Raw genomic sequence first — 24,794 nt, forward strand, 5'->3', positions numbered from 1 at the left:
TTCTACTAATTATTTCTTTCTACTTTTTCTTACTGTTATTCTGAGCCGGGTGGATGAAAGGCTCTTGGTGCTGCAGCCAGGAGTTAGTGCTGTGCCTCTGAAGTGGGAGAGCCAACTTCAGGACACGGGTCCACAAGAGACCTCCCAGCTCCACATAATATCAAGCAGCGAAAATCTCCCAGGGATCTCCATCTCAACACCAGCACCCAGCTTCAGTCAACGACCAGCAAGCTACAGTGCTGGTCACCCTATGCCAAGCAACTAGCAAGGCAGGAACACAACCCCACCCATTAGCAGAGAGGATACCTAAAAACATAATAAGGCCACAGGCACCCCAAAACACACCACCAGACGTGGACCTGTCCACCAGAAAGACAAGATCGAGCTTCAACCACCAGAACACAGGCATTAGTCCCCCCCAACAGGAAGCCTACACAACCTACTGAAACAACCTTAGCCACGGGGGACAGACACCAAAAACAACGGGAACTACGAATCTGCAGCCTGCAAAAAGGAGACCCCAAACACAGTAACATAAGCAAAATGAGAAAGCAGAAAAACACACAGCAGGTGAAGGAGCAAGATAAAAACCTACCAGACCTAACAAATGAAGAGGTAATAGGCAGTCTACCTGAAAAAGAATTCAGAATAATGATAGTAAAGCTGATCCAAGATTCTATCTCCCAGATCCAAAATCTTGGAAATAGAATAGACAATATGCAAGAAACAGTTAACAAGGACCTAGAAGAACTAAAGATGAATCAAGCATCGATTAAAAACACAATAAATGAAATGAAAAATACTCTAGATGGGATCAATAGCAGAATAACTGAGGCAGAAGAACGGATAAGTGAGGTGGAAGATAAAATAGTGGAAATAACTGATGCAGAGAAAAATAAAGAAAAAAGAATGAAAAGAACAGAGGACAGTCTCAGAGACCTCTGGGACAACATTAAACGCACCAACATTCGAATTATAGGGGTTCCAGAGGAAGAAGAGAAAAAGAAAGGGACTGAGAAAATATTTGAAGAGATTATAGTTGAAAACTTCCCTAATATGGGAAAGGAAATAGTTAATCAAGTCCAGGAGGCACAGAGAGTCCCATACAGAATAAATCCAAGAAGAAATACGCCAAGACACATATTAATCAAACTGTCAAAAATTAAACACAAAGAAATCATATTAAAAGCAGCAAGGGAAAAACAACAAATAACACACAAGGGAATCCCCATCAGGTTAACAGCTGATCTCTCAGCAGAAACTCTACAAGCCAGAAGGGAGTGGCAGGACATAATTAAAGTGATGAAGGAGAGAAACCTGCAACCAAGATTACTCTACCCAGCAAGGATCTCATTCAGATTTGATGGAGAAATTAAAACGTTTACAGACAAGCAAAAGCTGAGAGAGTTCAGCACCACCAAACCAGCTTTACAACAAATGCTAAAGGAACTTCTCTAGGCAAGAAACACAACAGAAGGACTATACCTACAATAACGAACCCAAAGCCATTAAGGAAATGGGAATAGGAACATACATATCAATAATTACCTTAAATGTAAATGGACTAAATGCTCCCACCAAAAGACACAGAGTGGCTGAATGGATACAAAAACAAGACCCATATATATGCTGTCTACAAGAGACCCACTTCAGACCTAGAGACACATACAGATTGAAAGTAAGGGGATGGAAAAAGATATTCCATGCAAATGGAAATCAAAAGAAAGCTGGAGTAGCAATTCTTATATCAGACAAAATAGACTTTAAAATAAAGACTAGGGCCTCCCTGGTGGCGCAGTGGTTGAGAGTCCGCCTGCCGATGCAGGGGATACGGGTTCGTGCCCCGGTCCGGGAGGATCCCATATGCCGCGGAGCGGCTGGGCCCGTGGGCCGTGGCCGCTGAGCCTGCGCGTCCGGAGCCTGCGCATCCGGAGCCTGTGCTCCGCAACGGGAGAGGCCACAGCAGTGAGAGGCCCGCGTACCGGAAAAAAAAAAAAATAAATAAAAAAATAAAGACTATTAGAAGAGACAAAGAAGGACACTACATAACGATAAAGGGATCGATCCAAGAAGAAGATATAACAATTGTAAATATTTATGCACCCAACATAGGAGCACCTCAATACATAAGGCAAATACTAACAGCCATAAAAGGGGAAATCGACAGTAACACAATCATAGTAGGGGACTTTAACACCCCACTTTCACCAATGGACAGATCATCCAAAATGAAAATAAATAAGGAAACACAAGCTTTAAATGATACATTAAACAAGATGGACTTAATTGATATTTATAGGACATTCCACCCAAAAACAACAGAATACACATTTTTCTCAAGTGCTCATGGAACATTCTCCAGGATAGATCATATCTTGGGTCACAAATCAAGCCTTGGTAAATTTAAGAAAATTGAAATTGTATCAAGTATCTTTTCCGACCACAATGCTATGAGACTAGACATCAATTACAGGAAAAGATCTGTAAAAAATACAAACACATGGAGGCTAAACAATACACTACTCAATAATGAAGTGATCACTGAAGAAATCAAAGAGGAAATTAAGAAATACTTAGAAACAAATGACAATGGAGACACGACGACCCAAAACCTATGGGACGCAGCAAAAGCAGTTCTAAGGGGGAAGTTTATAGCAATACAATCCCACCTTAAGAAACAGGAAACATTTCGAGTAAACAACCTGACCCTGCACCTAAAGCAATTAGAGAAAGAAGAACAAAAAACCCCCAAAGTTAGCAGAAGGAAAGAAATCATAAAGATCAGATCAGAAATAAATGAAAAAGAAATGAAGGAAACGATAGCAAAGATCAACCAAACTAAAAGCTGGTTCTTTGAGAAGATAAACAAAATTGACAAACCATTAGCCAGACTCATCAAGAAAAGAAGGGAGAAGACTCAAATCAGTAGAATTAGAAATGAAAAAGGAGAAGTAACAACTGACACTGCAGAAATACAAAAGATCATGAGAGATTACTATAAGCAACTCTATGCCAATAAAATGGACAACCTGGAAGAAATGGACAAATTCTTAGAAATGCACAACCTACCAAGACTGACTCAGGAAGAAATAGAAAATATGAATAGACCAATCACAAGCACTGAAATTGAAAGTGTGATTAAAAATCTTCCATCAAACAAAAGCCCAGGACCAGATGGCTTCACAGGCGAATTCTATCAAACATTTAGAGAAGAGCTAACACCCATCCTTCTCAAACTCTTCCAAACAATATCAGAGGAAGGAACACTCCCAAACTCATTCTACGAGGCCACCATCACCTTGATACCAAAACCAGGCAAGGATGTCACAAAGAAAGAAAACTACAGGCCAATATCACTGATGAACATAGATGCAAAAATCCTCAACAAAATACTAGCAAACAGAATCCAACAGCACATTAAAAGGATCATACACCATGATCAAGTGGGGTTTATTCCAGGAATGCAAGGATTCTTCAATATACGCAAATCAATCAATGTGATACACCATATTAACAAGTTGAAGGAGAAAAACCATATGATCATCTCAATAGATGCAGAGAAAGCTTTCGACAAAATTCAACACCCATTTATGATAAAAACCCTGCAGAAAGTAGGCATAGAGGGAACTTTCCTCAACATAATAAAGGCCATATATGACAAACCCACAGCCAGCATCGTCCTCAATGGTGAAAAACTGAAACCATTTCCACTAAGATCAGGAACAAGACAAGGCTGCCCACTCTCACCACTCTTATTCAACATAGTTTTGGAAGTTTTAGCCACAGCAATCAGAGAAGAAAAGGAAATAAAAGGAATCCAAATTGGAAAAGAAGAAGTAAAGCTGTCACTGTTTGCAGATGACATGATACTATACATAGAGAATCCTAAAGATGCTACCGAAAAACTACTAGAGCTAATCAATGAATTTGGTAAAGTAGCAGGATACAAAATTAATGCACAGAAATCTCTGGCATTCCTGTACACTAATGATGAAAAATCTGAAAATGAAATCAAGAAAACACTCCCATTTACCATTGCAACAAAAAGAATAAAATATCTAGGAATAAACCTACCTAAGGAGACAAAAGACCTGTATGCAGAAAATTATAAGACACTGATGAAAGAAATTAAAGATGATATAAATAGATGGAGAGATATACCATGCTCCTGGATTGGAAGAATCAATATTGTGAAAATGACTCTACTACCCAAAGCAATCTACAGATTCAATGCAATCCCTATCAAACTACCACTGGCATTTTTCACAGAAGTAGAACAAAAAATTTCAAAATTTGTTTGGAAAAACAAAAGACCCCGAATAGCCAAAGCAATCTTGAGAACGAAAAACGGAGCTGGAGGAATCAGGCTGCCTGACTTCAGACTATACTACAAAGCTACAGTAATTAAGACAGTGTGGTACTGGCATAAAAACAGAAAGATAGATCAGTGGATCAGGATAGAAAGCCCAGAGATAAACCCACGCACATATGGCCAACTTATCTTTGATAAAGGAGGCAGGAATGTACAGTGGAGAAAGGACAGCCTCTTCAATAAGTGGTGCTGGGAAAACTGGACAGGGACATGTAAAAGTATGAGATTAGATCATTCCCTAACACCATACACAAAAATAAGCTCAAAATGGATTAAAGACCTAAATATAAGGCCAGACACTATCAAACTCTTAGAGGAAAACATAGGTAGAACACTCTATGACATAAATCACAGCAAGATCCTTTTGGACCCACCTCCTAGAGAAATGGAAATAAAAACAAAGATAAACAAATGGGACCTAATGAAACTTCAAAGCTTTTGCACAGCAAAGGAAACCATAAACAAGACCAAAAGACAACCCTCAGAATGGGAGAAAATATTTGCAAATGAAGCAACTGACAAAGGATTAATCTCCAAAATTTATAAACAGCTCATGCAGCTCAATAGCAAAAAAACAAACAACCCAATCCAAAAATGGGCAGAAGACTTAAATAGGCATTTCTCCAAAGAAGATATACAGACTGCCAACAAACACATGAAAGAATGCTCAACATCATTAATCATTAGAGAAATGCAAATCAAAACTACAATGAGATATCATCTCACACCAGTCAGAATGGCCATCATCAAGATATCTAGAAACAATAAATGCTGGAGAGGGTGTGGAGAAAAGGGAACACTCTTGCACTGCTGGTGGGAATGTGAATTGGTACAGCCACTATGGAGAACAGTATGGAGGTTCCTTAAAAAACTAAAAATAGAACTACCATATGACCCAGCAATCCCACTGCTGGGCATATACCCTGAGAAAACCATAATTCAAAAAGAGACATGTACCAAAATGTTCATTGCAGCTCTATTCACAATAGCCCGGAGCTGGAAACAACCTAAGTGTCCATCATCGGATGAATGGATAAAGAAGATGTGGCACATATATACAATGGAATATTACTCAGCCATAAAAAGAAACGAAACTGAGCTATCTGTAATGAGGTGGATAGACCTAGAGTCTGTCATACAGAGTGAAGTAAGTCAGAAAGAGAAAGACAAATACCGTATGCTAACACATATATATGGAATTAAAAAAAAAAAATGTCATGAAGAACCTAGGGGTAAAACGGGAATAAAGACACAGACCTACTTGAGAATGGACTTGAGGATATGGGGAAGGGGAAGGGTAAGCTGTGACAAAGGGAAAGAGAGGCATGGACATATATACACCACCAAACGTAAGGTAGATAGATAGTGGGAAGCAGCCGCAGAGCACAGGGAGATCAGCTCGGTGCTTTGTGACCGCCTGGAGGGGTGGGATGGGGAGGGTGGGAGGGAGGGAGATGCATGAGGGAGGGGATGTGGGAACAGATGTATATGTATGACTGATTCACTTTGTTATAAAGCAGAAACTAATAAAAAAAAAAAAAAGAGAGAAATGGCAGAACACACGGATAACTTTGAGGCTTCTCCTTGGAATTCCATCACTTTCATATAGATCACTTTCACCCTCGTTCAACTGGCCAAAGCCTGGTGCTAATGGGCAGGGAGATATAATCCTCTCACAGGAAGGGGAAAGAAATCATTGGAAATAGTATAACCAATTACATCCCATACTCTTGCTCATAAATATTTATTTCCCTCCCTTTAGCCACAAAATATACTCATCCCCTCCCCAAGGGAGACACTCAAAAGTCCCATCCAATGACAACAGAAGACAAGATCTAGAATCTCAAGATGTACATCAAATCTGGGTGTGACTTCTCTTGATCTGGAGACATATGAACTGCAAAGTCAAATTACCCCCCTGAATCCACCCCATCCCCCAACACACACTCAATTTTTAGTAGTGGAATGGGGTCAGGTTAACCACCAAAAATATTCCCATCCAGAAAGCAAACAATGGAATACGCATAGCAGTCCATGTCTCGGAGCAATTCTGAAATCCTGTTGAACAGACCTTGAGGTGAGGTATGTTCCTTGATTAGACCCTAGTTGTGTTTCCTTGAAATGGTGCTTGATGTCGTTGCATGATTTCATCACCATCTGGGAGATTCATCCTTTTCCACTTGTTCTCTTTGTACTCACCTGATGAGGATGAAACTGCACTCCTCAGATGGGACTCGAACCTAGCCAAAGCTCAGACTGGGACTTGAACCCACGGGCTGGGACTTGAATCCACGATCCCTGACTAGAAGGGGACTTGAACCCACTGTCGTTTTTTTGTTTTTGTTTTTTAACATTTCTATTGGAGTATAATTGCTTTACAATGGTGTGTTAGTTTCTGCTTTATAACAAAGTGACTCAGTTGTACATATACATATGTCCCCATATCTCCTCCCTCTTGCATCTCGCTCCCACCCTCCCTATCCCACCCTTCTAGCTGGTCACAAATCACCCAGCTGATCTTCCTGTGCTATGCGACTGCTTCCCACTAGCCATCTATTTTACATTTGGTAGTGTATATATTTCCATATATACACTACCACTCTCTCACTTTGTCCCAGCTTACCCTTCCCCCTCCCGTGCCTTAAGTCTATTCTCTAGTAGGTCTGCGTCTTTATTCCCGTCTTGCCCCAGGTTCTTCGTGACCTTTTTTTTTTTTTTTTTTAGATCATATATATGTGTTAGCATACAGTATTTGTTTTTCTCTTTCTGACTTACTTCACTCTGTATGACAGACTCTAGGTCCATCCACCTCACTACAAATAACTCAATTTCGTTTCTTTTTATGGCTGGGTAATATTCCATTGTATATATGTGCCACATCTTCTTTACCATTCATCTGTCGATGGACACTTAGGTGGCTTCCATGTCCTGGCTATTGTAAATAGTGCTGCAATGAACATTGGGGTATATGACTCTTTTTGAATTATGGTCTTCTCAGGGTATATGCCCAGTAGTGGGATTGCTGGGTCATATGGTAGTTCTATTTGTAGTTTTTTAAGGAACCTCCATACTGTTCTCCATAGTGACTGTATCAATTTACATTCCCACTAAGAGTGCAAGAGGGTTCCCTTTTCTCCACACCCTCACCAGCATTTATTGTTTGTAGATTTTGTGATGATGGCTGTCTTTTGATTAAAACCACTCATCTGGTGTCAGGACTTACTGAAGCTCAGGTTCTTTTGTCTCATCACAGAAAGAACTCAGAGTGAGGCAAAGCGGCAGGCCAAGAGTGAGTTTATTAGCATAGGATGCTTGTGCGAGATACAAGTGGGCTGGCAAGGGAACACAGCCCTGAGAACAAAGAGGGCTACATTTTTATAATCAAATAAAAAGTGGGGAGGAGAGAAGACCACCTCTTCCTCATTCTTGGGCAGATGTCATGGTGCTATTTAGATCATATATATATTAGCAAAAGGGTGGTAACGTATACTAAAGTATGGTAATTTATCTCAGGTTTTGGTATAATGTCCCCTTTCACCTAGTTTCTTTCCCCTTTCGCCTATATTTCTGTCTTGGCCACATGCAGAAATGCTACTCTTCAAGAGCTCTTAACTCTCTGAGTTCATGTAACAGGATTCACATCCCGTATCTATTGTCTTGTGTTTTAAATATCAGTGTTTGTGGCTTGAGTGTGTCTGGCACTTAGATGCACTTGGTCTTCTTTCAAGGTAGAGTAGATTGTTGCTAGGTTACTGGATTCTTTTCTTGAGCGGTTATTAGCTTACAACAGTCTCCCAAACTCCCTTAAAATTCCTTTTCTGTCTTAATCCCCTAGTGAGATTTCTAAACTGACTATTTAATTATCTTACTCTATCCCTATCAAGGGTATTGGAAAATGTACCCTTCTTGGGGCCTCTGTACCTTATCCTCAAAGTGGCTTGTGCCCATAGGAGGTTGGGAGCCTAAAGATGATTCTAAGTTTTGAACAGTCATAGTCTTTTAGTCCCAGGCTGTTTGCTCTTGGCTCTCTCCAAAAGTTAGTCATTTTTAAAAATCTATTTAACTCCAGTTGGTTTCTGCTAATATCCACAATTATTTTTGAGACATACCTCTCTCTAAACTTAATGACCAGCTTTCTGGGAGAGCCACCTAACATACTCAGAGATTTTAACAAGGGACATTTTGATTTGTTTTAATAGGCTTGGATTGTTATTTATAGCATTTCTCAATTTTATCTCTTCCTAGTAGGAGATGAGAGACAACTGCTTCTTTGAACACTGCAAGACCAGAAATTTTGGGGTTATCTCTATTCCTGGCTTGCAAAACAATCAATTCTTTCCTGAGTTCATCACCTTTTTGTCAAATTGAGTATAATTAACATATAACATTATATCAGTTTCCTATGTATAAGATAATGATTTGAAATTTGTGTATACTGTGAAATGCCCACCACAAGAGGTCTAGTTAACATCCATCACCACACATAGTTACACATTTTTTCTGTGTGAGAACTTTTAAGATCTATTCTCTTAGCAACTTTCAAATACACAATACAATGTTATTAACTATAGTCACCATGCTGGATATTACATCTGCAGGACTTATTTTACAACTGGAAGTTCGTACCTTTTGACCCCCTTCACCCATTTCACCCACTCCCCACCCCCCTGCCTCTGGAAACTACCCATCTTTTCTCTGGATCCGTGAATACAGGTTGGTTCGTTGGTTTGTGGATTATGCACGTAAGTGAGATCATACGGTATTTGTCTTTCTCTGTCTGATTTAGTTCACTCTGATCTCATCTCTTTCTTGTAGATGAGCAACCAATTGCAACCAGAGCCTGCTGTGTCCCAAACTTTTTACCTAAAGCCACAGACCCATTCAATGTGTATCTGCCCTCTGAGTTATCACAGGCAACAACTTTACCAAATGTTTTGCTACTGTATAACATGGGTTGTTATCTTTCCAGCCTCCAATAACAGTTTTCTTATTTTCCTGGCCCTGCAATCCATACATCATCTTTTAGAATTTTTGTTATGGTAGCTTTTCATTTCATGTACTAATTTCTATATTGTTGACTTAAACCAAGTTGTACCAAATCTCTATGGCTACAACGAAGGGCATTTGTTACTCCCATTACTTTTCCTTTTTGGGCTATCTTCTCCACTTTATCCTCATTCTGGGACCCCAACAGAAGGAACAGCCTCTTTGTAAGACAGAAGGAAAAGGACACAGGCTAGAACCACACAGTGGCTCTTAAAGATTTTAATCGATGTGACCTATGTTAGTTCTACTCACATTTCATTGGCCAAGAAAGTGACATGACCAAATCTGATAGAAATGGAGTGGAAAAGTAAATCTTCTCCCTTATAGCGGAAGAACATAAGTGGAAACGCTACACCTTTTTTCAGCTGTTCTTCCTCATAAACATGGCTTGGAACGTGCATTTTATCTTGTTAGAGCAAGATACATGCTGGCTTCTTGGAAGATTTAAAACTTTCTAGAGACATATGCATTGTCTGAAGTGTGACACCCTCCAAAGTACATGAGGTGTGGAGGGGTGACAGCAGATGGCTGGATGAGTAGGAAACCAAACTAGCAGGTGGCATCTTTTTCTCCAAGATTCTCTACTGAGGGGGTAATCTCATTCCTTGAATTCCCGAGAAGTTCCTGCAAGTTCACAAATGTGCTTGGAGCTGAGTGTGGCAGAAAACTGCTCATCTGATGTCTTGAAAAGCTGGGACAAATCTCTGTAGGAAGGCTTAGGGCTTGCTAGTCATGCCCCAAGCCGAGTTCTCACCCACAAGTGCCCCAGACCCTCTCACTCCTCTCTTTTTTTTGTAAATTGATTGATTGATTGATTTTTGGCTGCGTTGGGTCTTCGTTGCTGCGCGCTGGCTTTTCTCTAGTTGCAGCGAGTGGGGTCTACTCTACATTGCGGTGCACGGGCTTCTCATTGCGGTGGCTTCTCGTTGCGGAGCACGGGCTCTAGGCGTCTGGGCTTCAGTAGTTGTGGCACGCAGGCTCAGTAGTTGTGGCACGCAGGCTCAGTAGTTGTGGCACGCGGGCTCAGTAGTTGTGGGGCTCACGGGCTTAGTTGCTCCACGGCATGTGGGATCTTCCCAGACCAGGGCTCGAACCCGTGTCCCCTGCATTGGCAGGTGGATTCTTAACCACTGCGCCACCAGGGAAGTCCCCCTCTCACTCCTCTTTATCTCCACAGTTCGACATGCAGAGGATAACTCTGGAAGAGCTGAAGCACATCCTCTATCACGCCTTCCGGGACCACTTAACGATGAAGGACATTGAGAACATCATCATCAACGAGGAAGAGAGCCTGAACGAGACCTCGGGGAACTGCCAGACGGAGTTTGAGGGTGGTAGGTACCTCTGCTTCTGCTCTCTGCCCGGTCTGGGATAGGCCAGCCCTTCCACATCCTCTGTATGAAAAATGTGTTTACAGTCTCTTGGGCCGAAGTGGTCTTGGACGGAAGCCACAAATCCAGGACCGAGGTTAAAAGATCCTTTTTGCCAAGATGTAGTAGGTTTCTTTCTTTTTTTGGGGGGCGGGGGCGGGGGGTACGCGGGCCTCTCACTGTTGTGGCCTCTCCCGTTGCGGAGCACAGGCTCCGGACGCGCAGGCTCAACGGCCATGGCTCATGGGCCCAGCCGCTCCGCGGCATGTGGGATCTTCCCGGACCGGGGCACGAACCTGTGTCCCCTGCATCGGCAGGTGGACTCTCAACCACTGCGCCACCAGGGAAGCCCAGATTTCTTTTTTTTTCTATTTTTTTCCCCCAACTCTGCCTTTTTGCAAGACCTGTATTGATCCTTCCTTCCTCCGGTGACCCTGAGGTCTGTGACTTGATGAGTGGCTTTGTGGTGTTGGCCTTTATTTAGTGGGGGCTGCGTGGGATGATGTAAGGAGCCTTTTTGAGCTGTCTGCAAACCTGGGTCAAGTCCAGTGGCTAATTGTGTGACGCTGGGCAAGGGGTGTATCTTCTCTGAATGAGTTTCCTCACCTATAAACATCAGGATAATTACACCTACTTCTCACAGGATCCTTAGGAATGAATGAATTACCTCTATTCTGTGCTCTCTGAATACACTGGCCAACAAAAGCCCTGCTCATGAAAAAACTCTCATGAACTTCACCAAGAAAATAACGTTCTCCTGGGGGCAAAAAAGAGACCCGTGAGAGGTCATTTTTCTTGGACTCACGAAGGAAAGCTTAAAAAAAAAAAAGGCTACCTTATTCCCTAATCAGTAGAGAGTTCCAGGGAAGTTAAATCATTGAATCCCTCTTTCCAACTTTGAAAATCAGAGCTGCTTTAACAGCTCTGATGTACAGAAGTTTTTTAAATTACCTTAAAACAGCATAGCAGGCTACGGGCAATTTTTAACTCATTTAAGGTTGAGACTTTTTAAAAAGGTCTACTATTTTTTTCAGTTCTTTTTTTCTGAACATTACAACAAGCCAATGTGTACAGATGGTAAGCTGTCACATATACACCAGAATGGAATTTGGTTCTTTGGTTTTGGAGCTGCTGTGTTAGAACCAGCCGAGGCCCACGACAGGCAGACACCATGGGGCTGAGCTTGTCTAGGTGGACACAGTGGTACATCCAGACCTGGGCGCCCGTGGGCCCTGTGAGGGCTGAACTGCTACAGGAAACGGGAGGTGGCTTATACCCCGAGGTGACAAAATTAACTCAAGTCAGGGAAATAAGGAGTGGTGGGACTGGGGTAAACTTGACAGCAATGCCTCCTTGTAAAGGCGTTCACAGTGAAAATTTTCAAAAGTGCTGTGTACAGCAAACAAAACCCAGCTGTGGTCCAGAAGGTGCCTTGGTTGCCCTGCTTGGGACTTGGACTATAGCATCAATGTCTGCATTTGGAGTTGGAGCCACATGGACCACACAAGGTCGGGAAGGTCACAGCCAATGCCGTCTGCAGCCGGGCAGGCAGGGGAATTGGCAGGACAAGGACGGGTGAAGAGGGCAGGGATTGGATTAAAATTTGGGAAAACAGCAGGCCTGGCTTCTCCGTTCCATCTTGATTTTAGCTGACAAACTCAGTGCTCAAACAGTAGAAGTATTTGGGGGCTCTAGTCACCCTGCCGTCAGACACACTCTTGAAATGAGTAGGAAGAGTATTTCTGAGCACTGCATTTTCCACAAGAACCTATGTTCATGGATTGATACTTTATTCAGAGAAATGAATATGTGAATATTCAGTCACAAGTCTTAGTACTTTCAGAAAGGTCAGACTGCCCTGGGAAATAGTCTGAACTCTAAGCACTGTCTTTTTATTACTCAAAAGCTCATCTATTAATAAAATAAATAGCTGACTTAGGGGTTTCCAAATAGAAGTCTTCCTGGGTCTGCTTTAATGATTAGTACATATAGCATTAGCAACACTTACCGTTTGGGGGTGATTGATAAGGGCCAGGCACTGTGCTTTAAAATTCATGATCTTATTTAATAAAAGGAATATTATTTGTAATTCACACCTTGATTTCTTGAATGACCTCGTGAGCTTGATTACATAATCCCTTTTACATATTTTCATGTCAGAGAGGGTTTTTAAAATACGTCAGCGTTTTTTGGCCCCAAACACAATGTCATTGTGTTTGCATTTAGGTGTAAGATTTTCCCCATCTCGGATATGACCAAAGTCACCAGTGCATGTATTTTAATGCTCACAGCTCTCTCCAGATTCAGGAAAGGGGCTCCCTGATTTTACTCAGGGCAAAGGAGTCTGGGAAGAGATGGACACACAGACACAGAATTCACCCTGGTGCCCTAGGACTGAGAGAGTCCATTTGAGACCTTGTGATGACCTTGGCCTTCTCCCTTCCATCTTTCCCCCATGCCTGCTGCCCACAAACAGGGACCTGCTGGCAGTTTGAGCCTCTCCCTGCATCTACCGAAGTCTGACGGCGTAGGTGCATGGCTTGTGCTTCCTAAATCTTCTCGGCCTCCAGCTGTTTGGCTGCCCCATCGCCCCAGTGATCAACTCCTTCCTGTCTGCTCTTGCCCTTGACCCAGGCTGCCCCCTCGCCTGTCCAGCCACTTCAGCCAAGGTCTTGCTGACATTTCAGAATCCCCCTCCCACCTGTCAGCTGGCACCATCCCGCATCTTGGTAAATTCAGCATCTAACTCTGTAGGGACAAGGTGATTGCCTTTCTTTCTTTCAATGATGGAACTTTTTTTTCTTTTTTTTGGCTACGCACCATGAGGCATGCGGGACCTTAGTTCTCCGACCAGGGATCAAACTACACCCCCCACCCCCGCAGTGGAAGTGCAGAGTCTTCACCATTGGACCACCCAGGAAGTCCCAGCAATGGAACTCTTATCTCTCCAAATTTTACCTTCTCTGCAACCCCAAATGACCGATGGGGGGACGGGAGCTGGGACATTTCCCCCAGGCCCCAGAGCCCCCATCAGGCCACCTCCACTCTTTCTGCTCCCCACTCAGAAAGCTCTCGCCTGCTCTTCTGAGAGCTTTGCTGCAGCAAATATGTTCCCATGCTGATTAGGTCACCTATAAAGCTGGGTGATCCATGGCGCTTGGAAATTCTGCTCTATTTGGTGTCAGAGGAAGGAATCAAGGTGTAAGGACCTATTACACCTAAAGATTTTTAAGGCAAAGAAGTCTTTGCCTTAAAAAAGTGAAAGGGGGGCTTCCCTGGTGGCGCAGTGGTTGAGAGTCCGCCTGCCGATGCAGGGGACACGGGTTCGTGCCCCGGTCTGGGAAGATCCCACATGCCGCGGAGCGGCTGGGCCCGTGAGCCATGGCCGCTGAGCCTGCGCGTCCGGAGCCTGTGCTCCGCAACGGGAGAGGCCACAACAGTGAGAGGCCCGCGTACCGCAAAAAAAAAAAAAAAAAAAAAAAAAAAATTGAAAGGGCACATCGGTTTCTGAGCAAAGAAGGAGGAGATAGTCAGTGAAACAGGCATTTTGTAGCAGAGTCAGAATTTGAAGAAGCCCACGTCAGATGTCTTTGAGTTCAGCAAAGCTGGAGCTTCTGGAGTGAGGCAAAGGTTTGAAAATGCTGCAGTGTGTGTCTGTTAGAAATTAACAGGAGGGCTTCCAAAGGCCATCAGCATCATTTTATGTCAATGAGTATATTTTTCACTTTTATAAATCTTGGGTCTGATACTTTCACAAAGGTGTTGGGATTCTGTCCATTAAGTCAGGAAGTATTGATTATTCCTTCCACATGAATGGAAGAATAAAGAACGGAGAAATAGGCCAGGGGTCCAAAGGGTGTGGTACCCCTGATGGGAGAGGTTTGAGGGGTTTTTTGTCCTCTTTTTAGTTTTCATTTTGCCTTGATTTTGTTTTATTTATTGGATTTTTAGGTCAATACAAACAACACACACACATACACAGAGCCTCTCACACAGTCTGATCTGCCTAATCTTTATGGTATGTAGGGCTCCGTGATCATAGGTAAGCATTACATTTTCCATCTTCTCCCAAGGAAAGGACAAGAGGAAACAGGATGAAATTCCAAGTTACATGTAAGGAAAGTTTTCCTGACTTCTTCAGGAAGTCCTGAATTGGGGTGTCCCACCATGGATAGAACCCACTTTCCTAGAGCACCAAAAGAAGTCACCTACAGAAGCCCCTGGGAAGGCAGAGAAGAGACTAGACTCTAGAAAAATCTAATGCAAGGATTCTGAAGTGGACTTTTCCTTCATTCACACCTGGTTTCCAAGTGGAAAATCATCAACTTGAGTCAGAAACTTGACCAGGTGTCACCCATGTGCTGGGTGCTTTGGTCAAGAGGTCACTTAACCGCACTCAATTCAGGGGCTCTCTGGTATTACCCACTGGTGGGCAGCCTATGTGTCCCCAATCCAATGAGAATATTTCACTAAAAGTTGGACTTCCAGACCCTTCCAATCCCTCAGACATTTTTTTAAGTCCTTTACTAAGATAGATTACGCCTGATGTACTAATGTCTTATCAAATGGGTCAGATACAAGATTACATGACTACCCACAATGCCCAATCACCATCCATGCTAAATAAGAGAGGTTTAAGCTGGTTTGCTTCGGTTGGACCACTTGTACTCACCAGCTGTTTTGATTTTGGAGAACATAAGCTCAGTGACACTGAGAGACAAATTTCACATTTTATTATTTGGTTCCAGTCACTGACATCTATGAAATTTAGTGGTCTTGGGATTGAATCATCTATTTGCCTGTCACCAGATCCTTATTAAGTGTTCTTATGATAAATTATGTTATATACTAAGTCCAGGAGGAAAGGGATGAGGGAAAGCTGTCTGGCATGCTTGCCAAGTGCTGGTCATTTGTTAACACGTTAGACCGACCTGTCGGCACGGCCTGAGGGATCAGTTCTGTGGTTCCTATGGGACAGATGAGGAAACTGAGGCTCAGCAAGATGGAGTCATTTGTCCGAAGTCAAACTGCGAGTAAGGCTTCAAATCTAGGTCCACCTGACCAAACCCCACCCTGGCTCCCCTTTAGTGGCCCTGGGTCATTTCCCCGAGCTTAGGCGTTTCAAAGACTCTTTACAGAATGACTCTTCATCATCCTCGCTCCTTTTCCATTTCGTCGCCAGTGAAATCACATTATATTTGGAAGTCAAGTAGACGTGCGGCAAGATCTGTGTGTGAGCCCTTTCAAGATGCGTCCCCCAAGTCTTGTCCCTAAATGGAATACCAGCTGTCAGGGTTTTGTAGGCATTCTGACAACATGCACGGGAGAGGGAAATCAAGCAAAAATCATCAACTGGGGAATAAATAGTTTCTGTGAAAGACACAGCATAGCTACTCTGTACCATTCAGTATGATGGACAAGAGAAACAAATGTCAGAGGGGTGACCCAGGCCAGGTAGCCCCCAAAGCATCCCTGTGCAGTCATGTGGGTTCTGTTCCCTGCCCTGTGTAGACTAGCTGTGTGACCATGGGAACTTATTTTAAAACTCTCTGAGCCTTATTTTTTTCATTTGTCTGATGATGCAAAGATTGGACAACAGTGGTTGTATCTAGATTCAAACATTTCTGGGCTCCTTGGAAGGTGAGAAAGAATTTTGTAGCCATGTCCCAGAGCTCCAACTCAAGCCATCCCTGCTGAAGTTGCAATGTTTCTGTCGGGATGTCAAATGCACACCTGGATTGGGAGACCTGGCTCACCACCTGGCCGTACACCTTGGGCATTTCATGCCCATTCAACTGAAAAGGGCATGATGTGTCATCCACACCATCTGCTCCCAGCTCACCTGATGCCGTGACTTTCCTGAAATAAAACCTGTTCTCCTGGGGCAGATGTAGGAGGTTAAGGCGTAGGTGAAGTCCATGGCAGGTGGTGAGACAGGAGACAGTTTGAAAGAAAGTTGGGGCTTCGGACAAAAAAGCATTTTTCTTCTTCTAGTTGGGGACCTATCAAAGCAAACCTGTAGGAAAGTTTTCTGGAGCCATGAGTGAGGAGTGAAGAGATTCTGAAATATAAGATAGAGACCTGGAGAGCTATAGGCATGATAGCTAAGAACTCCAGCTCTGCACTCTGGACAGGGCTGGCTTAAAATCCTGCCTCACCACCTATAGGTCACTTGAGTAAGGCACTTAAATAAATATTAAGAGCCTAAGATTTTTTCATCTGTGAAATGGGAATCTTATCATGACCTACCTCATATGGTTGTTATGAGGATTAAATGGGATAACACGTGAGAAGATTTAGTACAATGCTTAACACATTAGTAAGCAATCATAACAAACAAAAAAACAAAACTGGCCGGTCCCTGGTCCCAGTTCTCTTCTTATTGTTACTTTTTACCTGGAGACATTGCAGAGTATGTACTGCTGGAACACCACATCTTTGAAAGATGGTGCAGGGACCAAATTTACAGGGCTTGAACCATCCTCTTGACACATTTCATCCCTAAAGTTAAGTCCTTGCCAACGTTGGAGTTCCCAAGAGTATTGGTCAAGACTCTTTTGGCTTCAAGTAAGAGAAACTCAATCCACACCCCATTAAACTAAAAAGCACTGGCTCAAATAATAGGGGAAGCCAAAGGGATGAGCTTTGGTTGACTTGAACCCAAAGAGCTCAAGCAACATTCTCTCCCTGCCCTGCCTTGCTCTCATTCTCTCCGTCCTTTCCTCTCTGTTGGCATCATTCTTGGGCAGGCCCTCTCTCCCCAAGGTCAACAGGATTCTCTCTCTCGAGATTCAGCTCCATTCCAAGAAGGGGCTCCAAATGTGCTTGGCCGGTGTGCCTACCTCTGGACAAGCCAAGAGCTTAGGGTACTCTACTGGCCAATGTGGTTTGTTACTAGGGAAAAGGTGAGGCCCTGGATTGAGTGTTCCACCAGGTGGAGAGGCACAGATCCCCAAACCAAAAGATGAATTTTGTTACACAAAGGGGAAGGATGGCTGGAAAGACCAAAATAACACCTGGCCACACCATGCCAGGGAGCCTTGCAGGACCCTGAAAGCCAGACACAGCTGTCTGACATCCAGAAACCCAAGATGATTTTGTGGTGACGAAGGGCCAGCTCATACCCACACAAGTACAGGTGGCCTGTCTTCCTCCTACAAAAGCATCACCTGTTCCCTTAGAGACCACATCCTCCACTTCTAACTTCAGGTCTTACGTGGGTGTCTGGATGCTCTGTTATCACTGATGAAAAATCTCTTTCACAAACTCTTAATTAACTCCACCTTAGGCGATGGAACTATCCAATTTCATATAATCATAAAGTGTCGGACCTGGAAGGATCACAGAACTCTAGCTTGCAGACCTAGTAGATCTGGCTAATTGTTAGAATCACCTGAGCTGAGTTTTATATTGTTTTACCATTTCCTGAGCCCCAAACTCCCTGCCAGGAACATCACTTACGTACATCTGTGTTAGGGCAATTAGTCAGAATTGTTATGATTCTGATTTGCCTTATTTGGGAGCCAGTGTCCCTGAAGATTGAAGCCAGAAGGATTATGAACCCATTCTACATAGGCTAACCCAGCTGGTCAATGGCAAAATCCGTGTAGACTCCTGTCTCTGGGAAAAAATTTGAGAGCCACTGCCTGGTATTTCCCGAGCAGAGCCATGTGAATCTCTGTCAAAATAAGAAGGGGAAGGAGCAGGCTGTCACTAGAGCTTACAAACCCAGGTCCTGTCACAGCAGCCAGGAGTCTGCTGGTGCACGGACTCGCTAATGAGCTTTTAAGAAAACAGGAAACCTCACTTCTGTATCCTCCTGTGTCAGCCTCCCCTAACTCACATTTCATCCTCATGTACTTTCTGGACTCCTACTGTGACAAGTACTATGTAGAAAGATATCAACATCTACTGGGAAGAAAGACATAGAAAAGATCACCAATAGCATGATGTATTCTTGCCATTTTCAGTGTTCAATAAGATCCAAAAAGGAATAGGTTCCTTGACAAGTTAAACATAGAGTTACCATATGACCCAGCAATGTGGCTCCTAGATTTGTACCCAAGGGAACTGAAAACACACCCACACAAATACTTGTACATGAACATTCATAGCAGCATTATTTATAATAGCCAAAAAAGTAGAAACAACCCAAATGTCCATCAGTTGGTGAATGGATAAACAGAAGGTGGTACGTCCATTCAATGGAATATTATTCAGCCACAAAAAGGAATGAAGTGCCCACACATGCTACAGCATGGATGAACCTGGGAAAGATTATGTTAAGTGAAAGAAGCCAGACACAAAAGGTCACATAGTGTATGATGCCATGTATATGAAATGCCCAGAATAGGCAAATCCATAGAGACAGAAAGTAGATTAATGATTACCAGGGGCTGGGGAGAGAGGGGGATGAGGAGTGACTTCTACTGTGTATGGGGTTTCTTTTTAGGGTGATGAGAACTTTCTAGAATTAGGTGGTGGTGATGGTTTCACAACCCTTGGGAATGTACTAAATACCACTGAATTGTACACCCTAAAAAGGTGAAGTTTATGGTATGTGGATTCTTTCTCAATTGAAAGTAAATAAATATTAAGAGCTAGGTTTTTTTTAAATTAAAATATCAGGCCCTTTGAGAGCACGATAGATGTTCAGGAGAAGCCTCATAGGAAAGTCAAGTTTAGGTTAGGCCTGGAAGAAATGAGAGGGAAGGTAAGTGGACACCCTTAACAGAGGGAAAGGTATGAACTGTGCAGCAGAGTCTTAGGTAGAGAGCAGAGCTGCCTGGCTGAGACAAAGGTTGCTGGGGGAGGGGAGGAGGGGTGGTCTAGGGACAGAGGGGCAAAGGGGATAGGAGGTGATGTGTGGTCCTGCCTACCTGCTGAGCTTAGGAGCTGGATAGAACTGCTTCCCCCAGCAAGGGGGGGCCTTCAGGGAGATTGCAGGGCGTGATGACGCATACCAAGCACTACTCCAGGAAGGCGAGTCTGGCTGCAGTTCAGGATGAATAATTGAGGGAAGGGACCAAAGCAAAGTTTTGGGAGCATCTGCTGTAGTCTCAGCCTGGGGCTAGAGGCTGCAGGAAACAGGAGAAAAACCAGCAGATCTTTTCTGCAGCCCTCAGGGGATACAGGAAGGATACCTTGCATTTCTCTAGCAAGTCACAGTTGCACAATAGTTTTTTATTTTTTATGAGCCCGTTAAGCTCTGAAATAATTTTTGAAATTAACAGAACAATTATCATTAGCTCCTTTTACAGAGAGAGAAACTGAGGCTCAGAGAAATTCAGCCTCTTGCCCAGGGCTCTTCCTAAGTGGCAGTGAAGAGAAGAAGCCATATCTCCAACTCACAGTTCATCCTGGGCTGACCTGTCATCTTGTTGGGGAAACCAAGTGTAGACACTGAGAATGAATAAATACACAAAAATATAGTGCAATGCAAATATATGTTAGCCAAAGACAGGCATTAAATTATTATCAACAAACACATTAATTAGTGCTGGGTTATACTGTCGACCACACCAAGTGTTTGAAGTACAATTTCTTTTGGATCTTCCTCTGGCTGTACTTTCTATTGCTAAACAAAAGATCAGGAGAGAGTTTGTGTAGAACTTTTGAACCTGGATATTAGACTCAGACGGGGTTTCAAATCCCACCTTCACCATTTGCCAAAGGACCTTGGACTCTACTTCTCGGAGCTTCAGAGCCCTCACCTACCAAATGAGGGTCACACACCCAATTCACAAAGGACTATCGCTATTAATTCTGCAAGGACGTCTATAAAGCACGTATGTGTACCTTGCCCACTGAGGTGGGTGCTCAGTAAGTAAAGGGGAATTTTTTCAAGGTTTCCACATAGGAATTAGCATTCACGGGGCACAGACAACATTCAAGTACCTTCCTATGTTCATAATCCTCACCACAAAGTAGGTCTTATTTACCCACATTTTATAGATGGGGAAATTGAGGCCCAGGGAGCTTGGCTTGCCCAAGCTCACACAGCTACAATGTGGGATAAGATGATTGTGATTCAGATTGCTGTCTGGCTTCTTCACTCTGCCACACAACTTACATCAGAACTGGATGTGAAAGAATTCTCATCCTGGACTTCCTTGGTGGCATAGTGGTTAAGAATCCGCCGGCCAATGCAGGGGACACAGGTTCGAGCCCTGGTCCAGGAAGATCCCACATGCCGTGGAGCATCTAAGCCCGTGTGCCACAACTACTGAGCCCACGTGCCTAGAGCCCGTGCTCTGCAACAAGAGAAGCCACCGCAATGAGAAGCCCACGCACCACAATGAAGAGTAGCCCCCCGCTCATCGCAACTAAAGAAAGCCTGTGTGCAGAAATGAAGACCCAACGCAGCCAAACATAAATAAATAAATTAATTAATTAAAAAAATAAAAAAGAATTCTCATCCTTGCACAGAATCTGAATTAAAGACTCCAATCTCCAATGATGGTGGGTTTCAGAACTACCCAGGAGAGAGCTGGAAGCTTCACTCTGCTTACAGTACTCATGTCTGGATCCAGACTGGCATGACCTCACGTACAAACTATTAGGTCCCCAGGCCTTTCCTCCTTCCTTATCTCTCCCCTCCCACTGCTTTGAAGGATTTTTAGATCAAAGGTGCAGCCACTCTCCTGGGGGATAATCCTGTTGCCTGTAACCTTGTTTTCTGAGTGTCCTTCACAAAGAAGGGCTTCAGCAAAAAATTTCTCCCTCAGCCCAATCACACAATTTTTCTTTTCCTTAAGCCTTCGCCAGCCCTCAAGATAGGAAGGTAGATGTCTGCCTTCAGAAGCATTTTTATACTGAGGAGCTGCCCGGAATAAATTAGCTAGTCCTCGGAAAGTGTTAGATACGCCGCTTCCACATCCTCATCTTATTTTCTGCTTTGGGTCCTTTCCTTCCCAAACACCACCTCCCTTTTCCTTCCTGAGGGCTGATATAACTTTTTACATTTGCCCACTTCTGGGGGCAGGCACATCTCCGCACCAAGGAAATTTTCTTCCTCCAGGTAAGAACTTATAAGATTCTAAGACCCAGACAGGATGAGCAAGTAGTAGAGAACTGAGCCAAAAACTGGGTCCACCCAGTGGACCCAAAAGGATTAAAGATACCAAGACAAGGCCTAAGAGACTAAGGCAGAAATAACCGACAGGTATTGGGGAGGGAGCCGGGAGCTGTGCCGGGGGCATTGGGCATCTGTGAAGTGTGGCTTGCTGGAGAAGCTTTCCGGTGGATGTAATTTGTAGAGGCCCCACTGAGCCTTGTCTCAGGGGAAGCTCCTTGGCCTTTGGAAACATCACCCACTTCCTGCTTCTTCCCTGCTATTTCTAGGGCATTAGAGGATCCACTCAGTGTCAAGGGGGAGAGGGATGTGAACTTGAACATTTTTTTTAGTTTTTTTTTAAAGGCATGTGGGCCCTACCTTGACCTTTTTCTCTTGCCAGTCTTCTTTCCAGCCGAGAGTAATTTTAAGGGAAATTACGCTTCTTTTCTTTCTTTTTTCACTCAATTTGGCCTAAAGAAAAACCACTTTCCCTCAGCTGGTGGTTGTTTGCAAAGGTACAGTAGAATGTCTAGCAGAAGGACCCCTTTGCAAAATGGAAGGTAATCTGAAAATGTTCTTCAGTCCTGGTCTTGGGTTTCTGCAGTACCCACACCCCAATGTCCCTAACACACACCTACACACGCACACAGCCCTCCTGCCCCCAGCAACTCAAGCTCTATCAGATTCTTGGGCCCCACCCAGATGTACTGAACCAAAAAGCCTGGGGCTGGGGCCCAGAGATCCCGTAATCACCTGCAGAGCTTATTAAAAATACACATTCTTGGGCTTCCCTGGTGGCGCAGTGGTTGAGAGTCCGCCTGCCGATTCAGGGGACGCGGGTTCGTGTCCCGGTCTGGGAAGATCCCACATGCCGCGGAGCGGCTGGGCCCGTGAGCCATGGCCGCTGAGCCTGCGCGTCCGGAGCCTGTGCTCCACAACGGGAGAGGCCACAACAGTGAGAGGCCCACGTAACGCAAAAAAAAAAAAAAAAAAAAAAAAAATACACATTCTTGGCCTCCACCCCCATAGATTTGGACTCAGTCATTCTGTGATGGGGTGGGAGAATTCGCATTGACATCAGACTCCCAGATGGTGCCGAGGCAGCTGGTCCAGCAAGTAGCCCTGGTGTAGGTCACCTCCCGCCAGCCTCCCAGGAAGGGATTTCTTCCACAAGCTAAGTGGTAAACTGTGTGTAAAGCTTACTGCGGGACCAGGACGGACAGGGAAGGAGGTGTAGACAAAAAGAGGAAAGAGAAGGAAAAGAAATTCTGGCATGGGAAGCAATGCCTGGAGGAGAGAGTCTGTTCTTTCATCAAAGCTTTTCCTTTCTTGTTATTTCCATTTCCCTATTTCTGGCCCATATTCCTAACCCACTAGTTAACGCCTTCTGATTGAGACCAACTAATGGTTTCTCGTGGGCCTTATAAAAATGGTGACTCAAGACCTGGCCCAACAAAAGCATTAAGACAGCGCCACCCCAGGACCCAAGGTCAGACCCTTGGGGCCTCAGGATCTGGGGGCAGGGACACCCTGCCTCCGAAAAGCCTGAGAGGATTCTGCACCCCCTTGCTTCACGTGGGTCCTATCCACAGCTCACATGGTCTCCACAACCCAGATTTCAGCAGGCACCACGATCACCTAGTTAAACTCGGGAGATCACTGGCCAGAGTCCCCCATTCAACAGATCGGCAGGGAGCAGGGGCTGGCCTGAGAATCTGCCTTTTTAATAAGTTCTTGGTGCTGCGATGTAGCTTACCCAGGGACCCCGCGCTCGAACCACTGCTGTGCGTATCTGCCATAATGCCAGAAGTCCCTTAGAGTAATTTCAACTGGCAGCTACCCAAGAACAGTCCTGGGAAAGGTAAGTGGCTTCCAGCCCGTCCTGTAGGGATGCATCCGAACCTCGCTCTGTCTGTAACAGCTGCCTCAAACATGGGAGGCTGGCTTTCTGCAGAAACGACATGGCCAGGCCTGGATGATGCCTTTGGTGAGACTCACGCTGAAAATGTGACGTATTTCCTCGCTCCGAAATCGCTGTAGCGCTATTGCATCTGGAAGCCTAGATCTCACTCTGAACATCACATCTGCCATGATTTTTGAAGTCTGGCCACTTCATACCCTTTGCCAGGAGCAGGGATGCCCAGTCTCTTCCGAGAGCTGACCTAGACATGCTTCACTTGATGTGACCAGTCTTCTTCCTGTGGACCGGTCCCTGGGCTTGTTGAGGAAGAAGTGCAATCTGTCTCACTGTGTCATTTCTCTCTTCCCTCCCTGCCTTCCCTCCCTGCCTCCTGACCCTCTGCCCTACACCCCACTCCAGTGCATTCCCAGAAGCAGAACAGACAGACCTGCGTCCGGAAGAGCCTCATCTGCGCCTTTGCCATGGCCTTCATCATAAGCGTCATGCTGATCGCGGCCAACCAGATCCTCCGGAGCGGCATGGAGTAGCGGCCTCCCCAGCAGCTGCGTTCCTGGCTCACGCGCATGTGCTTGCCCCGCGGGCAGACTCTTCCTCCACAAAAAAAAGCAGATACGGACGGTGCAGACGCAGCACAGTCCAGCAAAGAACCCAAGGTTGCAGTGCAACCCGTGTTGTTGCAAACCCACTTCATCCCCTTGGCAGGTACACAAAAGGGCTGTCTTCAATGCTTTAATGGTCTTGTTTCCTAATGCAATAAATAGCCAGGAGTTCCGGATGATCGCTTCGACCGCCTGTAGGAACTCTAAAGAGAAACTTCATTTTCATCTCGGAATTCCCATGGCCATCCAGGTTGGCGGTGTAAGGCAGCAAGAGAGAGACGGAACACGCAATCACCTCCGCGCCCTGTTCTTTCAACCCAGGGGTCAACTGGAGACTCCCTCCCTCCCCCACCCCAGGGCAACCCTCAGTGCCAAGAAGCTGACTTCTGAGTTGCTGCAGAAGTGGGGGCTTCCCGTCCTACCCTGGCTT

General features: G+C 44.5%; 1 protein-coding gene across 1 annotated transcript in view; it reads left to right on the forward strand.

The window, feature by feature from the left end:
- Nucleotides 1-24,292, forward strand: part of CALN1 (calneuron 1) — a gene marked incomplete at both ends in the record, with an annotated part of 444,970 nt that extends 420,678 nt beyond the window's left edge. The window contains 2 exons of the mRNA XM_079719708.1: nucleotides 10,596-10,752; nucleotides 24,165-24,292. Of these exons, the coding sequence (XP_079575834.1) occupies nucleotides 10,596-10,752; nucleotides 24,165-24,292 (285 nt within the window). The remainder of the gene's footprint in view (nucleotides 1-10,595; nucleotides 10,753-24,164) is intronic.
- Between the last annotated feature and the right edge of the window lie 502 nt (nucleotides 24,293-24,794).

This window comes from Hyperoodon ampullatus (assembly GCF_949752795.1).
Source record: "Hyperoodon ampullatus genome assembly, chromosome: 14".
In the NCBI taxonomy this organism is placed as follows: domain Eukaryota; kingdom Metazoa; phylum Chordata; class Mammalia; order Artiodactyla; family Ziphiidae; genus Hyperoodon; species Hyperoodon ampullatus.